General features: G+C 37.6%; 1 protein-coding gene across 2 annotated transcripts in view; it reads left to right on the forward strand.

The window, feature by feature from the left end:
• The window catches only part of TAX1BP1 (Tax1 binding protein 1), an 85,874-nt gene continuing 68,813 nt past the window's right edge, over positions 1-17,061 (forward strand). For both annotated transcript variants that reach the window (XM_024755084.1, XM_024755085.1), the window contains exons 1-3: positions 1-131; positions 8,180-8,348; positions 15,245-15,347. In XM_024755084.1, the coding sequence (XP_024610852.1) occupies positions 8,187-8,348; positions 15,245-15,347 (265 nt within the window). In that variant the 5' untranslated portion in view covers positions 1-131; positions 8,180-8,186. The remainder of the gene's footprint in view (positions 132-8,179; positions 8,349-15,244; positions 15,348-17,061) is intronic.

Here is a 17,061-nt window from a genome sequence, read left to right on the forward strand (position 1 = left end):
CTTTTGGCCTTGTGGGGAGGTGTAGCAGGTCGGTAGAGGGAGACTGTTGGCGGAAGAGGCTCGGCGGTTGATGGCGGCTCGGGCTGGGAAGGCTCTCTAACATTCCCCTCTGCTCAGGAGTTCCTCACTCGGTAAGTGCCTTCCTCGGCCCGCCCCAGCGCCTTGCGCGGGGCGGACGCCCTCTGGAGCTATCTGGGGGCTCGTGATACGTCCCTCTGCTCTAGCGTCTAGGGGCCTGGTCGGTCTCGGGAACGGTCTCCGTGGTGACGGTGCTGCCGAATGACGATGCTTTCCTTCCCGACGACAAACCTTTCCTCCCGGACTGCGATTGTGACGGTAGTGTGGGCAACTTCGGTTAATAGTGGAGTTGGAAAAAGCGACGGGTGGCCGCCCCACACGGCGGGGAGGCCCTGGATAGGCTTTCGTTGTTTGGGGGAGCCGTGTGGGACGTGGGCCCTTTTTCGGTGGGGGGGGGCGAGTGACGCGGGGGACCCTCGGAGAAGAAAGTGCCTTGCCCGAGGCTCCACTCTAGGGTGAGTGTTTGGAGGGCAGCGTGTGTGCTGCCGGGGCAGGTAAGCTTGGGAAAACATCTAGGTCGTGTCGGGATGGGACGCTCGGGTTTGCCAGTGCAGAGTGAAGCCCAAGTGTTTTGGTTTGAGTCGCCATGGATTAGGAGGCGGAGACTGACTGCGGGCCGTGGGCGGAGTTAGCGGTTTGGGCTGGCTCTCCGACTTCACCTGGGCTGCAGAATTAGTGAATGCTTTCTTGTCTGTTTATAAATGGCCTTACGCCTAGTGCTCGAAGGGATCTTAAATATTCCGAGGAGAGTCACGTTTGTCTTTGCTTAGGCAATTTTTCTTGATTTCACAACTGTCCCTTCCCAACACCCCCGGAGGTCCGCAGGTTGTGGACAAGTCCCGACAGGCGCTTGTTTCGGGGAATCTTTGTTAAGAGATTAGTGTGCGTGTGTGTGTACTGATAAACATATATTACCTTATTGGTAATAATTTCGTTTGAGAACGCCGTGACATTTGACTTTCTACATATATATATATTTTTTTGATTTTGATTTTTTTATTAATTTTTTTAACATCTTTATTGGAGTATAATTGCTTTACAATTGTGTTAGTTTCTGCTTTATAACAAAGTGAATCAGTTATATGTCCGCATATCTCTACCCTCTTGCGTCTCTACATATATTTTTAGGTTTCACAAAGTAGTTATGAATTGCTGTTGTGTCAGGGATGGGAAAATAAATCTTGTTTTCGATTCTGCATTCCGCTAATCGTAGAATTTCTACAAGCTGCATGCAACAATTACTAATTATAGTTTTGGAGCTCAATTCCCAAAGTATTTAAAGAGATCATTTGAGTAACATGTTAATCTAAAAAAATGGGCTGATTACCCTCAGAGTGCTATTTGGGTATAGAAAAGGGGCTGAGGCCAGGCCTTTCGTTCTTATCAAGGATAAACTTGATTTCTTGAAGGATTACTTGATTACGTTTTCTAGTCATCACATTGTTAAATTGCACACCCCTGTTTACAATTATGGCTGCAGACATTTGTGTAGACTTAACCAGTAAATATCTTTTCCTTAACAAAAATAACAGGTATTTTGGAATTAAAATTTCAACCGTTTTAATGATGTTAAATATTTATGAAGGATCGTAACTATGCTCCTTTTTTACTGCTTTGGGGGAATTGCCTCACATGTGAAGTTTATTGGATTGCATTCTTTCAGAATTTGTATGTTACTAAGTAAAATTTTGGCTATATCCACTTCTAGCCTTTTAAAGTTTATTTTGCCCCAAATAAACTCTTACAAGAAGGTAAAGATACCCTCCCCTCTAATATAATAAAAAGCCAAGATCATAGCTTTTTAGAAACCAACTTTTAAAACAATCTAAAAATTAAAGTGGTGTGAGTGACACCTGGGCAGAGTGTAGTGGTACTCAGTTGTAAATCATTCTGGAGATTGGGAGGACTGTAAGAGTGCAAATTGACGGATTGGTGGATTTGCTTCTGCCTCCGGGAAAGATTGCTGATAATATTTTTCTGGTCTGTAAACCAGCTGATAGTCTTTGTTTGAGCTGAAGTATAAATAATTGGAAGCTATTAGAATATCAGACGTATTTTTTCCCTTCAGATGTTCAGTTTCCTCCAGGACTGAAGTTCGGAGATTAATTTAAAAGTTCATGTAGTTTTAACTGAATATTTTAAAAAACTTTCACTAAGTTTGTCAGCCACTATGTGTAATGTGTTTCTATTGCAGAAGGTCATATGTGAGTTTTTATTACTAATTTTTGTCTACTTTGGTTTTACTAACTTTTATTATGGAAATTTTCAAAATACCCAGAAGGAGAACAAACAGTTAAAGGAACCACTATTTTGCTAATCTTGGTTTATTACACTGTCAGCACATTTATTTTTTCCCCTGGAGTTTTTAAAGCAAATCCTGGACAACAGGATATTTCACCTATAATTAGTTTACCCTCCGTCTTTAACTGGTAAGGACTTTAAAAGAAATACAGTCACCATAATAATATTATCACATAGAACAAAATTACCTTATTTCTTTTTGAATCCTAAGTGTTAGAATTGGCAAATTATATACAATATTTATCTAAATTAAAAACCTTAATTTGATTCTGGACATTTAATGCACAGAAATTATTAATATGGTCAGTTTCCTACTTTATTTGATTAAGGCTTACACATTTTGGGCTAGTTAAATAAAATGTGTATCAGGAGCCACTGGAAAAATACTACCACAAAAGCCAGATCTGGTTTGGGCTTGAAAAAGTTACAAGAGGAAGAAGTAAAGATAACATTGAAATCCTCACCCTTCACCCCCCCAAATTTATTCTAGCTACTTAACTGAGTGACCACTGCATATTAGTTATTTTTTCCTTAGGTATTGATGAATCCTCAAAAATAACAAAATTGGATTGTAGACAAAGTTTACAGCATAACACATAAAAGGAACTCTAGAGATGTTAGAACTTTGGGGAATAAAGTAGGAAACATGGGAGAGGGCACTGCAAGGCAGCATGTATATGTATTTCAGACTTTGTTTCCCAACCAAATCTGTCTGGTCCTTTTTTTTTTTTTTTTTTAAACTGTTCTCATATATTTTTGTTTTCTATTTATTAATATTTTTAATTGATGTAACATTGGTTTATATTATATTAGTTTCATGTATATAACATTGTATTTCTACTTCTGTATACACTATAGCATATTTACCACCAAAACTTTAGTTTCCATCCTCCATCAAAAAGTTGGTACCCTTTACTTATATCCGGGGCCCCCCCCTCCCCCGCCCCGCCTCTACTCTTGTTCTTCGTGCGTCCAGGTTTGGTTTCGTTCATTTATTTTGTTTTTTTTGTGTCTTGTTTTCTTAATCAGAAAACTTTTACTTATTCTTTGCTTACATCTTAATGTACGCATGTTTCTAGAGGTGTACTTTACTTTAGAGAATGGGAAACAAAATTTGATATGGTAAAGCTGGTTCCACTTCCTTTTGTGGTGGGGGCTATATTTCCTCTCTCCAGCTGAGGCAGTTTGTTCTTTACTCAGGATGTTAGTGAAGCTACACTTCCCAAGCATTACCACAAGGTGATGCAGTGACTTTGTGTATTACTTCTCCACTGGGTGGTGTGTGGGTCTGTGTGTGTGCGGGTCTTTGTGTGTGCCTGTGAGCATGTGTGTAGTGTATAAATCTGCCTGTGAATCATCTTGATACATTAGCATTCTCAGTGAATTTCAACATTTTTGTAAGCTTGCCCATCTTTTCACTCTGTTTCCTATCTGTGTGAAGAGTGAAACAGGAACTGTATGGGAATTAGATATTTTACTGTTTAAAATAGGTTGATTCATGTTGTAATTACATTCAGATTACATTTATCCATGTTAACTTTTTTATAACTAGAAGCTGTATTGGAAAATTAATTTAAAAAGTAATAATGAGAGTGGAATGACTTGTAAAATATTTCTATAGTTATAGTTGCATTGAAATGTTTAAAAAGGTTGGAGTGTTGGTGAGAGATTAATGAAGGTTATTAATGGGATAATTACAGATTATCATGCTATAAAGATTTGTAAGCATCATGAATATATTTAAAGTCTGATGTTAGGGTTTTATATTAAAAACTTGAATTTTGGGGAGAGGGTTTAAAAATGAAATTTCATGTTAATGTGTTTATTTAAAATAATGAAAAGAATACATTAAATATACTGGTAAAAATTCAGTCAGTTGAGTTAAAAGTTAAGGTCCTCTTAAGTTCTCTTTTCACACATAGCCCTCATGAGTAAAGATTGTATGATGTGTGCTTTTTGAGTCCCTTTTGATGCATTTATAAGCATGTATACACATGTACATATATAAATACATATGTGTATACCTTAATGCTATTTTATACCTTAAAAACTTTTCAGTGAAGTAAAAGTCTAAGGTTGGATTATCGATTTTTAAACACTGTTGTAATTGAGGTTAAACAAAAGTTTAAACTCCACTACCTTGTTTTATAACAAATAATTACTGCTTTGTTTATTTAGTTTACTTTAGGAAACAAGTTATATGAAAAAAGTTTCATTCTTAAATGGCTTTTAATTAAAAGCATGGGAAATTCATCCTAAGCTAGCCTTATTTTCTCCTTACTGAATATCTATCTCAGAGAAAGTTAAATATTCACTCTCTTCATACAAAAACATTACTGATTCACTTGCCTCAATTTTGGTAGTTGTATCTGAAAGAGTTTGGTTCATCAGTTAACTATAGTCTCTCTTGGGTATTTTATAACCAATAGTGAACATTTTTTTCAAAACCAGAATCAAGTTTTTTTTTTGTTTGTTTTTTTTTAAAGGAAGCCACTGACTTGAAAGGAGATTATCATTAGTGACTTCATTAACATCATGACATCCCCTTGAGCCCATATTTGCTCAGACTATTCAAAGAAACAAAGTAGTAGAACTCTTCACTTACTTTAGGCAGTTTCTACCGTTTGTGCTACCTTTTCACTTTGCTGAAGGTTTTGGGTTACCAGCTGGAGAGTATTGACTGTTAAGTCCTTCTGTGAAGTAGGGTTGCTGGTAATAAAGCCTTTTTGTTAGTGCAGAGGTACAGGAGGTTTATTACTGAATGCATTCTCTTTACCTTGGAATCCTGGCAAACCTCAGGTGGGGAAAGGCTGACAGACATCCAGCCTGGAATTCTACCACAGTGGCTTCCAGTTGATGATTGACTGTCTTTTTATGGGATGTCTAGTATATTGTGTGTTCTCTAAGTACAAAGCAGTATTTTGACCATAACAGAAGCAGAGAACACATAAGAGGAAAAGTAGACATTTTTTAAAGTGTTTATTTCAGAACTTTAAAAATTTGCCTTAGTATTTCAAACAGATCAGCAAAAGAAACATTTGTAAAAGCATATTGTCTTAGATTTTCCTAGCAATAAAGACTTCTTAGTAATTGTTAAAATGTGAGTAATTTTGGGAATTCCTTGGTGGTCCAGTGGTTAGGACTCGGCGCTTTCAGTGCTGTGGCCCAGGTTCAGTCCCTGGTCAGGGAACTAAGATCCCATAAGCCATGCAGCATGGCAAAAAAAAGAAAAAAAAGTGAGTAGTGTTACTTCTGTGCTTGTCCTGTAGAAAATTCATAGATTTGTGAAGTAAGTTAGAATAATTTGGTCAGCAAATTCTTGTCCCAGTTTTTCTCATTGTTTACAGAGATTCCTGTTTTGATGACTCAGAAGTTAAGTGCCATACTGTCAGTGTCATTGTTTCTGATGTGGTACTGTAGGATCAATGACTGTACTGAGTCTGTGACACACTGTACAGAGATAGATTTTTTGAGTAAATCCTCAGTTGTATCCTTTTTCTCAAAAGTAGAACACAAGGTATGGAAAACATTTGGGTCTTGCAGATTTTTATAGGCGACTTTCACCATTCATCTGCTAGCTGGTGCTTGGTGTTCACTAAACCAGTGAGCATTCACTGAATCTATAATAGATTCTCAACAGTATGTGTTTCATTTACACTATACATTTAAAAATACATTGATTTTTAATCAGTGAATGTATGGAAACTGTACAATAATACTGGAAGTCAAGGTAGGATGAAAGGGTAGAATTGGTATAGGTAGAGAGGAACAAATAGGCTCTGAACTATTTCAAGTAGACCAACTGAGATTTTACATCATTTGAGAGATTTGAACAAGTATGAACCAGAAGCCCAAGAAGACAGCCTAGGTCTGGGAATCTGTGGGAGTTGCTAATGGAGATAAATTGTTGGGTTGGGTCAGAGTCTGAGTAGTAGTTCTCTATCCTGGCTGTATACAGGATTGAGATTACTTGGGGAGGCTTAAAAAAAAATGCTTGGATATACACACACATGCATGTGTGTGCCCAGGTCCCATTTCCAGAAATTCATTGTCTTGTCTTTTTCTTTTTTAAGACCCCTAATGATTCTGATATCTAGCCAGGGTTGAGAAAAAGCTGGTCCAGGCGATCATGAGTGTGGGTAAGGAATGCAGGCACAGAGAGGTTAGCATCAGTTACAGGAGCCTAGGGGAGGGACGGGATGGATCAGATTAGGGAGGAAAATGATGAAGTTCAAGAGTTCAACATAGAAACACTGCTGGCTCTTTTGGTTTCAGTTGCAAAAGAAGCAGAGGGCTAGGCTTTGCAGGAGAGTTGAGAGTTTGTTTTTGATTTGGGTTTTTAAAATTTTTTAACTCGGGACTTCCCTGGTTGTGCAGTGGTTAAGAATTTGCCTGCCAACGCATGGGACACGGGTTCGAGCCCTGGTCCAGGAATATCTCACATGCCACGGAGCAACTAAGCCCGTGCACCACAACTACTGAGCCCACATGCCACAACTACTGAAGGCTGCCCGCCTAGAGCCCATGCTCTGCAACAAGAGAAGCCACTGCAATAAGAAGCCCCCGCGCCGCAGCAAAGAGTAGCCCCCACTCAACGCAATTAGAGAAAGCCCGCGCACAGCAACAGACCCAACGCAGCCATAAATAAATAAATAAATAATTTTTTTTAACTCATGTAACTTTCTGAGCCATATTGTAAGTTAGTTCTCAGTTTGTGTTTTTATATTTAATCACATTTAAAATTTTTATTTATTTATTTGGCTGTGCCAGGTCTTAGTTGCGGCATGTGAACTCTTAGTTGTGGCATGTGGGATCTAGTTCCCTGACCAGGGATCAAACCCAGGCCCCCTGCATTGGGAGCATGGAGTCTTAGCCACAGGACCACCAGAATTCGCTTTAATCACATTTTTAAGAAGGAGTTCCAATATTAAATATATTATATTTACAATATAATATAAATATAATATAAAAGTATGTCTTTTCAATAATTATGGTATGAAAATATCCATGTAATTTGCATTAAATGTTATGTATTTTCTGAAGTGGTTAAGAATTTGCCTGCCAACGCATGGGACACGGGTTCGAGCCCTGGTCCAGGAATATCTCACATGCCACGGAGCAACTAAGCCCGTGCACCACAACTACTGAGCCTGCGCTCTGGAGCCTGCGAGCCACAACTACTGAGCCCACATGCCACAACTACTGAAGGCTGCACGCCTAGAGCCCATGCTCTGCAACAAGAGAAGCCACTGCAATAAGAAGCCCCCGCGCCGCAGCGAAGAGTAGCCCCCACTCAACGCAATTAGAGAAAGCCCGCGCACAGCAACAGACCCAACGCAGCCATAAATAAATAAATAAATAATTTTTTTTAACTCATGTAACTTTCTGAGCCATATTGTAAGTTAGTTCTCAGTTTGTGTTTTTATATTTAATCACATTTAAAATTTTTATTTATTTATTTGGCTGTGCCAGGTCTTAGTTGCGGCATGTGAACTCTTAGTTGTGGCATGTGGGATCTAGTTCCCTGACCAGGGATCAAACCCAGGCCCCCTGCATTGGGAGCATGGAGTCTTAGCCACAGGACCACCAGAATTCGCTTTAATCACATTTTTAAGAAGGAGTTCCAATATTAAATATATTATATTTACAATATAATATAAATATAATATAAAAGTATGTCTTTTCAATAATTATGGTATGAAAATATCCATGTAATTTGCATTAAATGTTATGTATTTTCTGAAGGTATGAGTTTTTTCTTAGTTGGTATCATTAAATTTGTATGATTTACTTGTTTCAGATTCGCAATGACATCCTTTCAAGAAGTTCCACTGCAGACTTCCAACTTTGCCCATGTCATCTTTCAAAATGTGGCCAAGAGCTATCTTCCTAATGCACACCTAGAATGTCATTATACCTTAACTCCATATATCCATCCCCATCCAAAAGATTGGGTTGGTATATTCAAGGTAAGAGGACTTTCTCCATATTTCTTCCATGTAGGTACTCTTTATTTTCTTCTTAAGATGTTGACAAGTAGTTTATACTAGTCTTGTCTTAACTCTACTTTAAGGGTCATTTTTGTAAACAGCAAATGTAAAACATTGTGTAAACATGAAATATTTAATAGTGCAGGGTAGTGTACAACAAATGTTATGACTTTCAGTTCACGACACTTTCCTCTCTATGATTAAAAGGTTCAACTTAAGTTCTTACAGAAATTTTTTCAAATCTTTTTTTTTTTCTTCTTCTGTTTTCTCCATTCCTTACCTAAAAAAAGATCTTTTCCTCTGGGTTACTATATCATTTACTATCTTGTCATTTGTAATTAATTTTGTATAGCTCTACAACTATGTTATTATCTCTTCTATTGTCCTGCATTGTTTAAATATTCCTTATGTTGTCTTATGCTTTTTATAAGAGTATTCTGTTTTACATGACTAAATAGTAAATTCTTTGATAGCAAGAGTCCCAATTCTAATATTTCGCCAATCATTTTGTGTAATATATGCTTGAAAATTACATTGAAATGATCATTAAAGTGGTGGAAGTTTTTTGGCAATTTCAGTTCCTGAGGATGTAATGGAGAACCAAAACATACGAAGGTCCTTTGAACAGTCAAAATAGTCATAAATGTCTAAACAGTAAAACTTACTTTTCTCCTTGGTTACTTTAGATTCTCCCTAAGAATCAATTTATTTTATTTTAGATGTGATTTATTAAAATCAAGACCGTTAGGTCTTGAAATTTTGATTGTGTGGTTTGTATAAGTTAAATAGCAAAGTAGAAAGAAATAAGAATAGCTGCTAGAATTAGGCACATTTAAAGTACTTAGAAGTGAAAGTCTGGCCTAATAGAGTGAGGAGGGCAGAAAAACTATATTGGACAAAACAGAGTTTTGGCATTTAATGATACTTCAGTTCCTTTTTTTTTTTTTTTTTTTTTTTTTTTGGACCGGGGCGCAAACCCTTGTCCCCTGCATCGGCAGGCGGACTCTCACCCACTGCGCCACGAGGGAAGCCCTCAGTTCCTTTTTGAATTGAATCCCTTATCCCTTGGTGTTGCTGGATAGATGAGTCATTTACTCTTTATTTAATTTTTTTTTTTTTAAGGCTTGTTAGATTCCAATATGGATTCCAGTATGGATTCCAAAAGCTTCATTGTAAGCTTTTTATGAAATCAGTATCAGTTTAAATTTTTTGTAAGAGATGAATAACAAGTTAAAGATACTAAGAATTGGCATTTTCTGCAAGAATGAGTCAGAGAGGAAGAATAGAGCAGGGTAATGAGATTGAGGGAAGGGAAGGGCATTCCTGGCAGGAAAATGGCTTAAGCAGAGGCACTGGGGTGAGAATGTTCATGAGAATGAATTAGTTTAACTAGAACGTAAACGTAATTTAGGGAAGTGGAGGGAGATGAAGTTAAGCGTCAGTCTTGCCATGGAGGATCTTCAGTGTTAGGCTAAACAATTTGCAGACTTTTCCATATGGGCAGTGGGAAGTCTGCATATGTAGGTGTGGAGGCCGATGTGTGATAAATTGTATTTCAAGAAGATGAATCTTCACGGTTTTCTTTCAGACTAATTTATGTCTTCTGGGTTTTTTCTTCCCATTTTTAGTTAATGGCCTATTGTTTAAGCCAAAAGCTTATGAATTTCTCTTCAAATCCAGCCAAACACCAATTCTATCTATTTTCCTGCCTACCTATTAATGCATTTTTAATATCACAGCCCTAGTTCATACCCTCCTTATTGATTTCTAAGATGATTGCAATAGGTCACCTGTTTTCCCTGCTTTCTTTCATTCTTCTATTTGTTCTTCAAACTGCTCTATATAAACTATAACAGAAAATGAAAATCTGAACATATCTTCCACTTGTTTAAGTGGTTCTTCATCCTCTATGGGATAATGGCAAGACCAAATAACTTAGTGTGCCAAATAGGGCTCCTTTATATGACTTGATTTATAGCTTCCTTTTTTGTCATTGCCTGCTTATTTTTTGGCTTTGATAACGTTAAACTATTATCTCTTAACTTGTGTACTCCAAGGACCGTAACTTTTCTCTAAGCAGTAATACTTACATAAATACATACATGATAAATAAGTTTGTATAGAACACCCTTTCCATCTTTTTTGCCTGGATAATACTTAAAACTTAGTGGGAAGTTTAAGCATGTACTAAAAATTTTGAAATATACAGGAAGACTCAAGGAAGAAGATAGATCATGTTTTAATACTATTTTAATGCTTACCTAGAATAAGCATTGTTAACATATTGGCATATATCTATAATTAATAATTATACACATACTTTGTGTGTAATAAAGTATACACACATGCTGTTGATGCGTTGTGGAATTCATGGAAATGTTTCCAAATGTTTACCATTAAACAATGCTTAATATAGATCTCTGTATCTGTTTTTATTTTGTTTGTCATTGTATTTCATAGGATAAGTTCTTGGAAGTGGAATTGCCATGTTTATAGCATTGAATTTTTTTTATTTTTTAATTTTTTTTGCGGTATGCGGGCCTCTCACTGTTGCGGCTTCTCCCGTTGCGGAGCACAGGTTCCGGATGCACAGGCTCAGCGAATGGCGTGTGGGGTCTTCCCGAACCGGGGCACGAACCCGTGTCCCCTGCATCGGCAGGTGGACTCTCAACCACTGCGCCACCAGGGAAGCCCTTGAATGTTTTTAAACACTTGACATGTACTGCAAATTGATTGCTCTCCAGAATGATTTTGATAGATACGATATTGACAAGGTAAGCAGGGAGAAAGTGCCCAGGTAGTAATTATAAGGGGAAGGAATGAAGGGAAAGTGTGTTGTGTGCTTGAGAGAGTGTTAAGGAGTTTAATTTTCCTGGGACAGGTACCAGGTTTAGAAAATGAATGGGAAAAGTTAGTTTGGATCATGTAGATTGCTTTAATATTTAGCTGAGGAATAGTTTTTAAAAAGCAGAGAGTAATAGAGTTTAAGAGGTGAACTTTAATCTAGTGCTGAATAAGATAAATTGGAATTAGAAAAGAATGGAGGCAGAGAGAATTTTTTTTTTTTTTAATTTATGATTTATTTTTGGCTGCGTTGGGTCTTTGTTGCTGCGCGCAGGCTTTCTCTAGTTTCGACGATCGGGGGCTACTCTTCGTTGTGGTACGTGGGCTTCTCATTGTGGTGGCTTCTCTTGTTGTGGAGCACGGACTCTAGGTGCACGGGCTTCGGGAGTTGTGGCACTTGGTCTCAGTAGTTGTGGGTCGTAGGCTCTAGAGCACAGGCTCAGTTGTTGTGGCACACTGGCTTAGTTGTTCTGTGGCATATGGGATCTTCCCAGACCAGGGCTCAAACCTGTGTCCCCTGCACTGGCAGGCGGATTCTTAACCACTGCGCCACCAGGGAAGTCCCAGAGAGAATGTTTAGACCATCTTCATTTTCTAAGTGAGATCAAGCCTTAGAGAAGGGAATCAGTTGTGGGTAATAATCTGTAAGAGGCATCTATAGGGTTTGTCAGCTATTAATTGAATGAATTGGGACTGGAACTCATTTATTGAGTACACTCAGTAATGAGAAGCAAGGTCATGTGCTGAGTTGGGGAGGGCTTGAGTATGGAGAAGATATGGTCTTGCTACTGTGGAAGAGTGTCATAGGGAATTGGAGTAGGTTAACCAGGAGATTTCTGAGCAGCCATTTTGTGAGTTTGTCTAGAGAGATTGAGCACCTAGAATTGAGCGAAGAATTCCAGAAGTGGGTATCATTCAGACTGGGAATTTGGGAAGGGAGGTCAAGAGGACAAAGGATACTAAGGTGGTTTTGGGTGCATTATTATTGAAATTAGTAATTGACCATGCCGTCCAAGTTGGGTAGGGGAATGAGTGAAGCCAGGCAAGGGATGTAGACAGTGTTGGAGATTTTTTCTTTTTTTTTTTTAAACATCTTTATTGGAGTACAGTTGCTTTACAATGTTGTGTTAATTTCTGCTGTATAACAAAGTAAATCAGCTATATGTATACATATATCCCCATATCCCCTCCCACTTACCCTCCCTATCCCACCCCTCTAGGTGGTCACAAAGCATCGAGTTGATCTCCCCATGCGATGCAGCTGCTTCCCACTAGCTATCTGTTTTACCTTTGGTAGTGTATATATGTCAGTGCTACTCTCTCACTTCGTCCCAGCTTACCCTTCCCCCTCCCCGTGTCCTCAAGTCCATTCTCTATGTCTGCATCTTTATTTCTGTCCTGCCCCTAGGTTCATCAGAACCACTTTTTTTTTAGATTCCATATGTATGTGTTAGCATACAGTATTTGTTTTTCTCTTTCTGACTTACTTCACTCTGTATGACAGACTTTAGGTCCATCCACCTCACTACAAATAACTCAATTTCCTTTCTTTTTATGGCTGAGCAATATTCCATTGTATATATATGTGCCACATCTTCTTTATCCATTCATCTGATGATGGACACTTAGGTTGTTTCCATCTCCAGGCTATTGTAAATAGAGCTGCAATGAACATTTTGGTACATGACTCTTTTTGAATTACAGTTTTCTCAGGGTATATGCCCAGTAGTGGGACTGCTGTATCATATGGTAGTTCTATTTGTAGTTTTTTAAGGAACCTCCATACTGTTCTCCATAGTGGCTGTACCAATTCACATTCCCACCAGCAGTGCAAGAGGGTAAGCAAAGGAAACCATAAACAAGACCAAAAGACAACCCTCAGAATGGGAGAAAATATTTGCAAATTAAGCAACTGACAAAGGAGTAATCTCCAAAATTTACAAGCAGCTCATGCAGCTCAATAACAAAAAAACAAACAACCCAATCCAAAAACGTGCAGTTCTTTTAAGAATTGTATAGTCATTGACTCAGTGTTGGAAGGAAGGAAGTGGAATTTCAGAAAGTATGAGAGTATTTTATATCCTGCTAGGAGGAGAGTGAGTAGTGTCCTGGTGGTTAAGAGCTTGAACTTCAGGTTCAGATTCTGACTCTGCCATTTACTAGTTTCTTAATTTGTAAGATGAGGGTAATATTTATTCCACAACGAACAGTGAACTGTATCTGTTACTGCTATTCCCAGTGCCACTTGAATCAGGTATCTATAATTCTGACATTAGCAGTTTTGCATGTCAGCCATCACAAATAAATGGTACACTTAGCATGTCTTTTGACCACCTGGTCCAGGTAGAGCCTGTTAACTTAGGGAGATTTTTTTCAAGAAAGATGTAGCTCTGGGTAGTATTGATATTTCTTTCAAGACCACCATATGGACAGGGGCAAAGAATGCAAGGTATGACTTGTACCAGGTGTATCTTTTGGGAAAAACTTCAAATAGGCTCTTTTTCAGGAGATGATAGAAGCACTGGGGGATATGGAATGAGAGACAGAACATTTTAGAGTCAAGATCACTGTCCCTAATACATTGTGTCCCCTTGGGTATTAATGAATGGTAACGTTTAATGAACACTAATATGCTAGGCACTGTGCCAGGTGCCACTACGGTGCCGTATCTCATTTAATACACATATAAGCCTTTATCTCCATTTTAAAGAGGAGGGAACAGAAATAACTTGTCTGAAGTCATTTAGCCAGTAAGTGATCTTTTTTGGCAGTCTGACCTTACTTCCTATGCTCTTAATCACTGCAGTATACTGTGCTTGCAAAAACTACCATTTATGGAGTGCCCATCATGGGTCAGGCCCTCTGCCAAGTGCTGCTTTTATGTTCATCATCTAATGTAATCCTTCTAACAATCCTGAGAGAAAAAAACTGAGCCTTAGGTCAGGAAAATCACTTACATCATGGTTTCCTCAAGCTTCTCATCTGTAAAGAGACGAATAGTGTCTTTCAAATGTTTTTGGCCATGACGCACAGAAAGAAATAAAAATAATGATTCTGTGATTTGACCTAGCAAAGTTGCATGCAGATACACCTGAAACAAATTTTCATGAAGCGGTACTTAGCCTTCATACCCTCTGATGCTTTCTAATTAAAAAATAAATGTGGCTATGAACCACTAAATTGATATAATGTTACCACTTACTACTGGGTTGTGACTGACAGTTTGAAAACTCTCCTTCAGAGACTAAAGATTACTAAGATTCTTCCAGTTTCAATATTCTGGACCCTCTAATCCTAAATCGATCAGAATTATAGAATATATGTATAATCAAACCTCGTGGATAATGCATAATTTCTTGTAATATACTGGCAAATGGATATCTAGTACCTGTTTTAAACATATCTAATATTCAGTATTTACCACAGTACAGTTCATCTGGAAAATAAAGACTGAGATATGTAATGTATATATTCATGTTGTAAGGTGGAAATGTTTTAGAGATTGGTGGGACATAGGTGGTCTTTTTGTATATATAAACACCTTAGGAATAAAGGTAAAAATAAATTTTTACAAAATTTACCATTGCCTGTAGGCAAGACTTAACTAAAGATGACAGACTAGTGAAGTTTAATTAGTGGATTTAAGGAGGAGGGGGAAATCTAACTAAAAAAAACACAGTTAAATTCAAGGCATAAAATAAATTTTAAAAACATGTTTAGTGAAATCAAATTTTAAGTGCAGCATGTTTTTATATTTGATCATATGTGTACTAAGGTTTTCCTTGAGAAATTGGATATCAAATTGCATTTTAATACATAGTAGAAACTCTGCTGTTATAGATTTTTATAGCATTAGGTTATAGCTTAATAAAAAATTATAAAAATTTGACGTGATTGTTAAAATGCTCAGGATTTGTAAACATTAATGCACGCTTTAACTTTAGGATGTAGTGAAAAACAATATGCTATAAGATATCACTCATATTAAACCACTTACTTATAATATCCATGTTTTTGTTGTTTTCCTTTAGGTTGGATGGAGTACTGCTCGTGATTATTACACGTTTTTATGGTCTCCTGTGCCTGAACATTATGTAGAAGGATCAACAGTCAATTGTGTGTTAGCGTTTCAAGGTGAGAACTGAAAAGCAGAACTAGATGAAATTAGATGTTTTATTGCCATTAAAAATGATGTACCCCATTGTAATGATCTACTTAAGCATGTCTAGTGACTAAAGTTGAATGAATTAGTATCTTTCTTTATCAGAAGTCATAAGAATGTAAATATCTAGTGTAGGTCACATGATATTTTATGTAGAGAAAGGTTTTTTCCTTATTGTCTTTCATTGAAGAGCAGTCTTTTGATGATCTTTTTTTTCAAATGAGAAAATAATGCTGTTACTGATACTAGATAATATAACAAATTAGAGGTGAGAAAAATATTCCGTATGAAAATCACGAAGATGATTAACAGGATTTATAGAGTAGAAATTCTATAGGGAAAGTTGCCTATAAAATGGATGTGAGTAACATAAAATTCATTTTTGTCTTAGCATTATATACAGATTTTTAAAAATTCTCTTATTTAAAGGAGGAGATATACCTGGTATTGCCCCTCCCCCCACATTCTGCCTTCACAAAGGTGATGGCTAGAGCTTCACCATCCCTCCTGTGGCCATGAGGGGAAGGCATAGACAAGAACATATATGTCTGTCCTGACATGTCTGAGCCACTGAATCAAGGCCAGCAGGCAACTGCCTCCAGATTGCATGTTATGTGAAAAAAATACACCCTGTTGCTTTAAAACAAAACACAAAAATTTTATTTAGAAATCTGTAACAGCATTTGCTGTAGAGTGATTTTTGTAGTAAAATTATACTGACTTTGGATTGTATTAAAGCAAATTCTTAGTCTTGTTTATACCATGGACTGTTTTTGGTCTGGGGAAGCTAATGGACTCTGTCTCAGTATAATATTTTAATATACATGAAATGCCCAGAATAGCAAAGGAAACCAATTATACTCCATTGTATGGATGTAACACAGCTTATTCATCCATTTGTCTGTTAAAGAATATTTTGGGGCTTCCCTGAGGGCGCAGTGGTTGGGAGTCCACCTGCCGATGCAGGGGACACGGGTTTGTGCCCCGGTCTGGGAGGATCCCGCATGCCACAGGGCGGCTGGGCCCGTGAGCCATGGCCGCTGGGCCTGCGCATCCAGAGCCTGTGCTCCACGGCAGGAGAGGCCACAGCAGTGAGAGGCCCCCGTACTGCAAAAAACAAAAAAGAAAAACAAAAAGAATATTTTGGTTGCTTCCAAGTTTTGGCAGTTGTGAATAAAGCTGTAAAGCTGGTATAAACATTCATGCACAGGTTTTTGTGTGGATATAAGTTTTCAACTCATTTGGATAAATATCAAGGAGTATGATTGCTGTATTATATGGTAGGAATACGTTTAGTTTCATAAGAAACCACCAAACTCTTTTTTACAAAGTGGCAAAAACATTTTGCATTCCCACCAGCAGTAAATGAGAGTTCTTGTTGGACTGCATCTTTACCAGCATTCGGTGGTGTTAGTGTTTTGGATTTTGGTGGTTTACTTCTTTAAAAAAACGTTATTGCGAGGTTTGTATATGTTTGGTGTGAACATCAGTTGGGAATGTGATCACATGGAGCTTGCATATACAAAAAAGTTTCCTTATGTACTGTGACAAGAAACGCATATTCAGAGAATAAAATGTGTACTGTAATATAGACAGAGATTTAGGTCCTCATAGATGTTTTATAGATTAAGAAAGTTATAAATTATATATTTAGTTTATCTTTTTTTTTTTTTTTTTTTTTTTTGG

The sequence above is a fragment of the Neophocaena asiaeorientalis genome, unplaced genomic scaffold (assembly GCF_003031525.2).
Source record: "Neophocaena asiaeorientalis asiaeorientalis breed wild unplaced genomic scaffold, Neophocaena_asiaeorientalis_V1.1 scaffold36, whole genome shotgun sequence".
Lineage (NCBI taxonomy): Eukaryota > Metazoa > Chordata > Mammalia > Artiodactyla > Phocoenidae > Neophocaena > Neophocaena asiaeorientalis.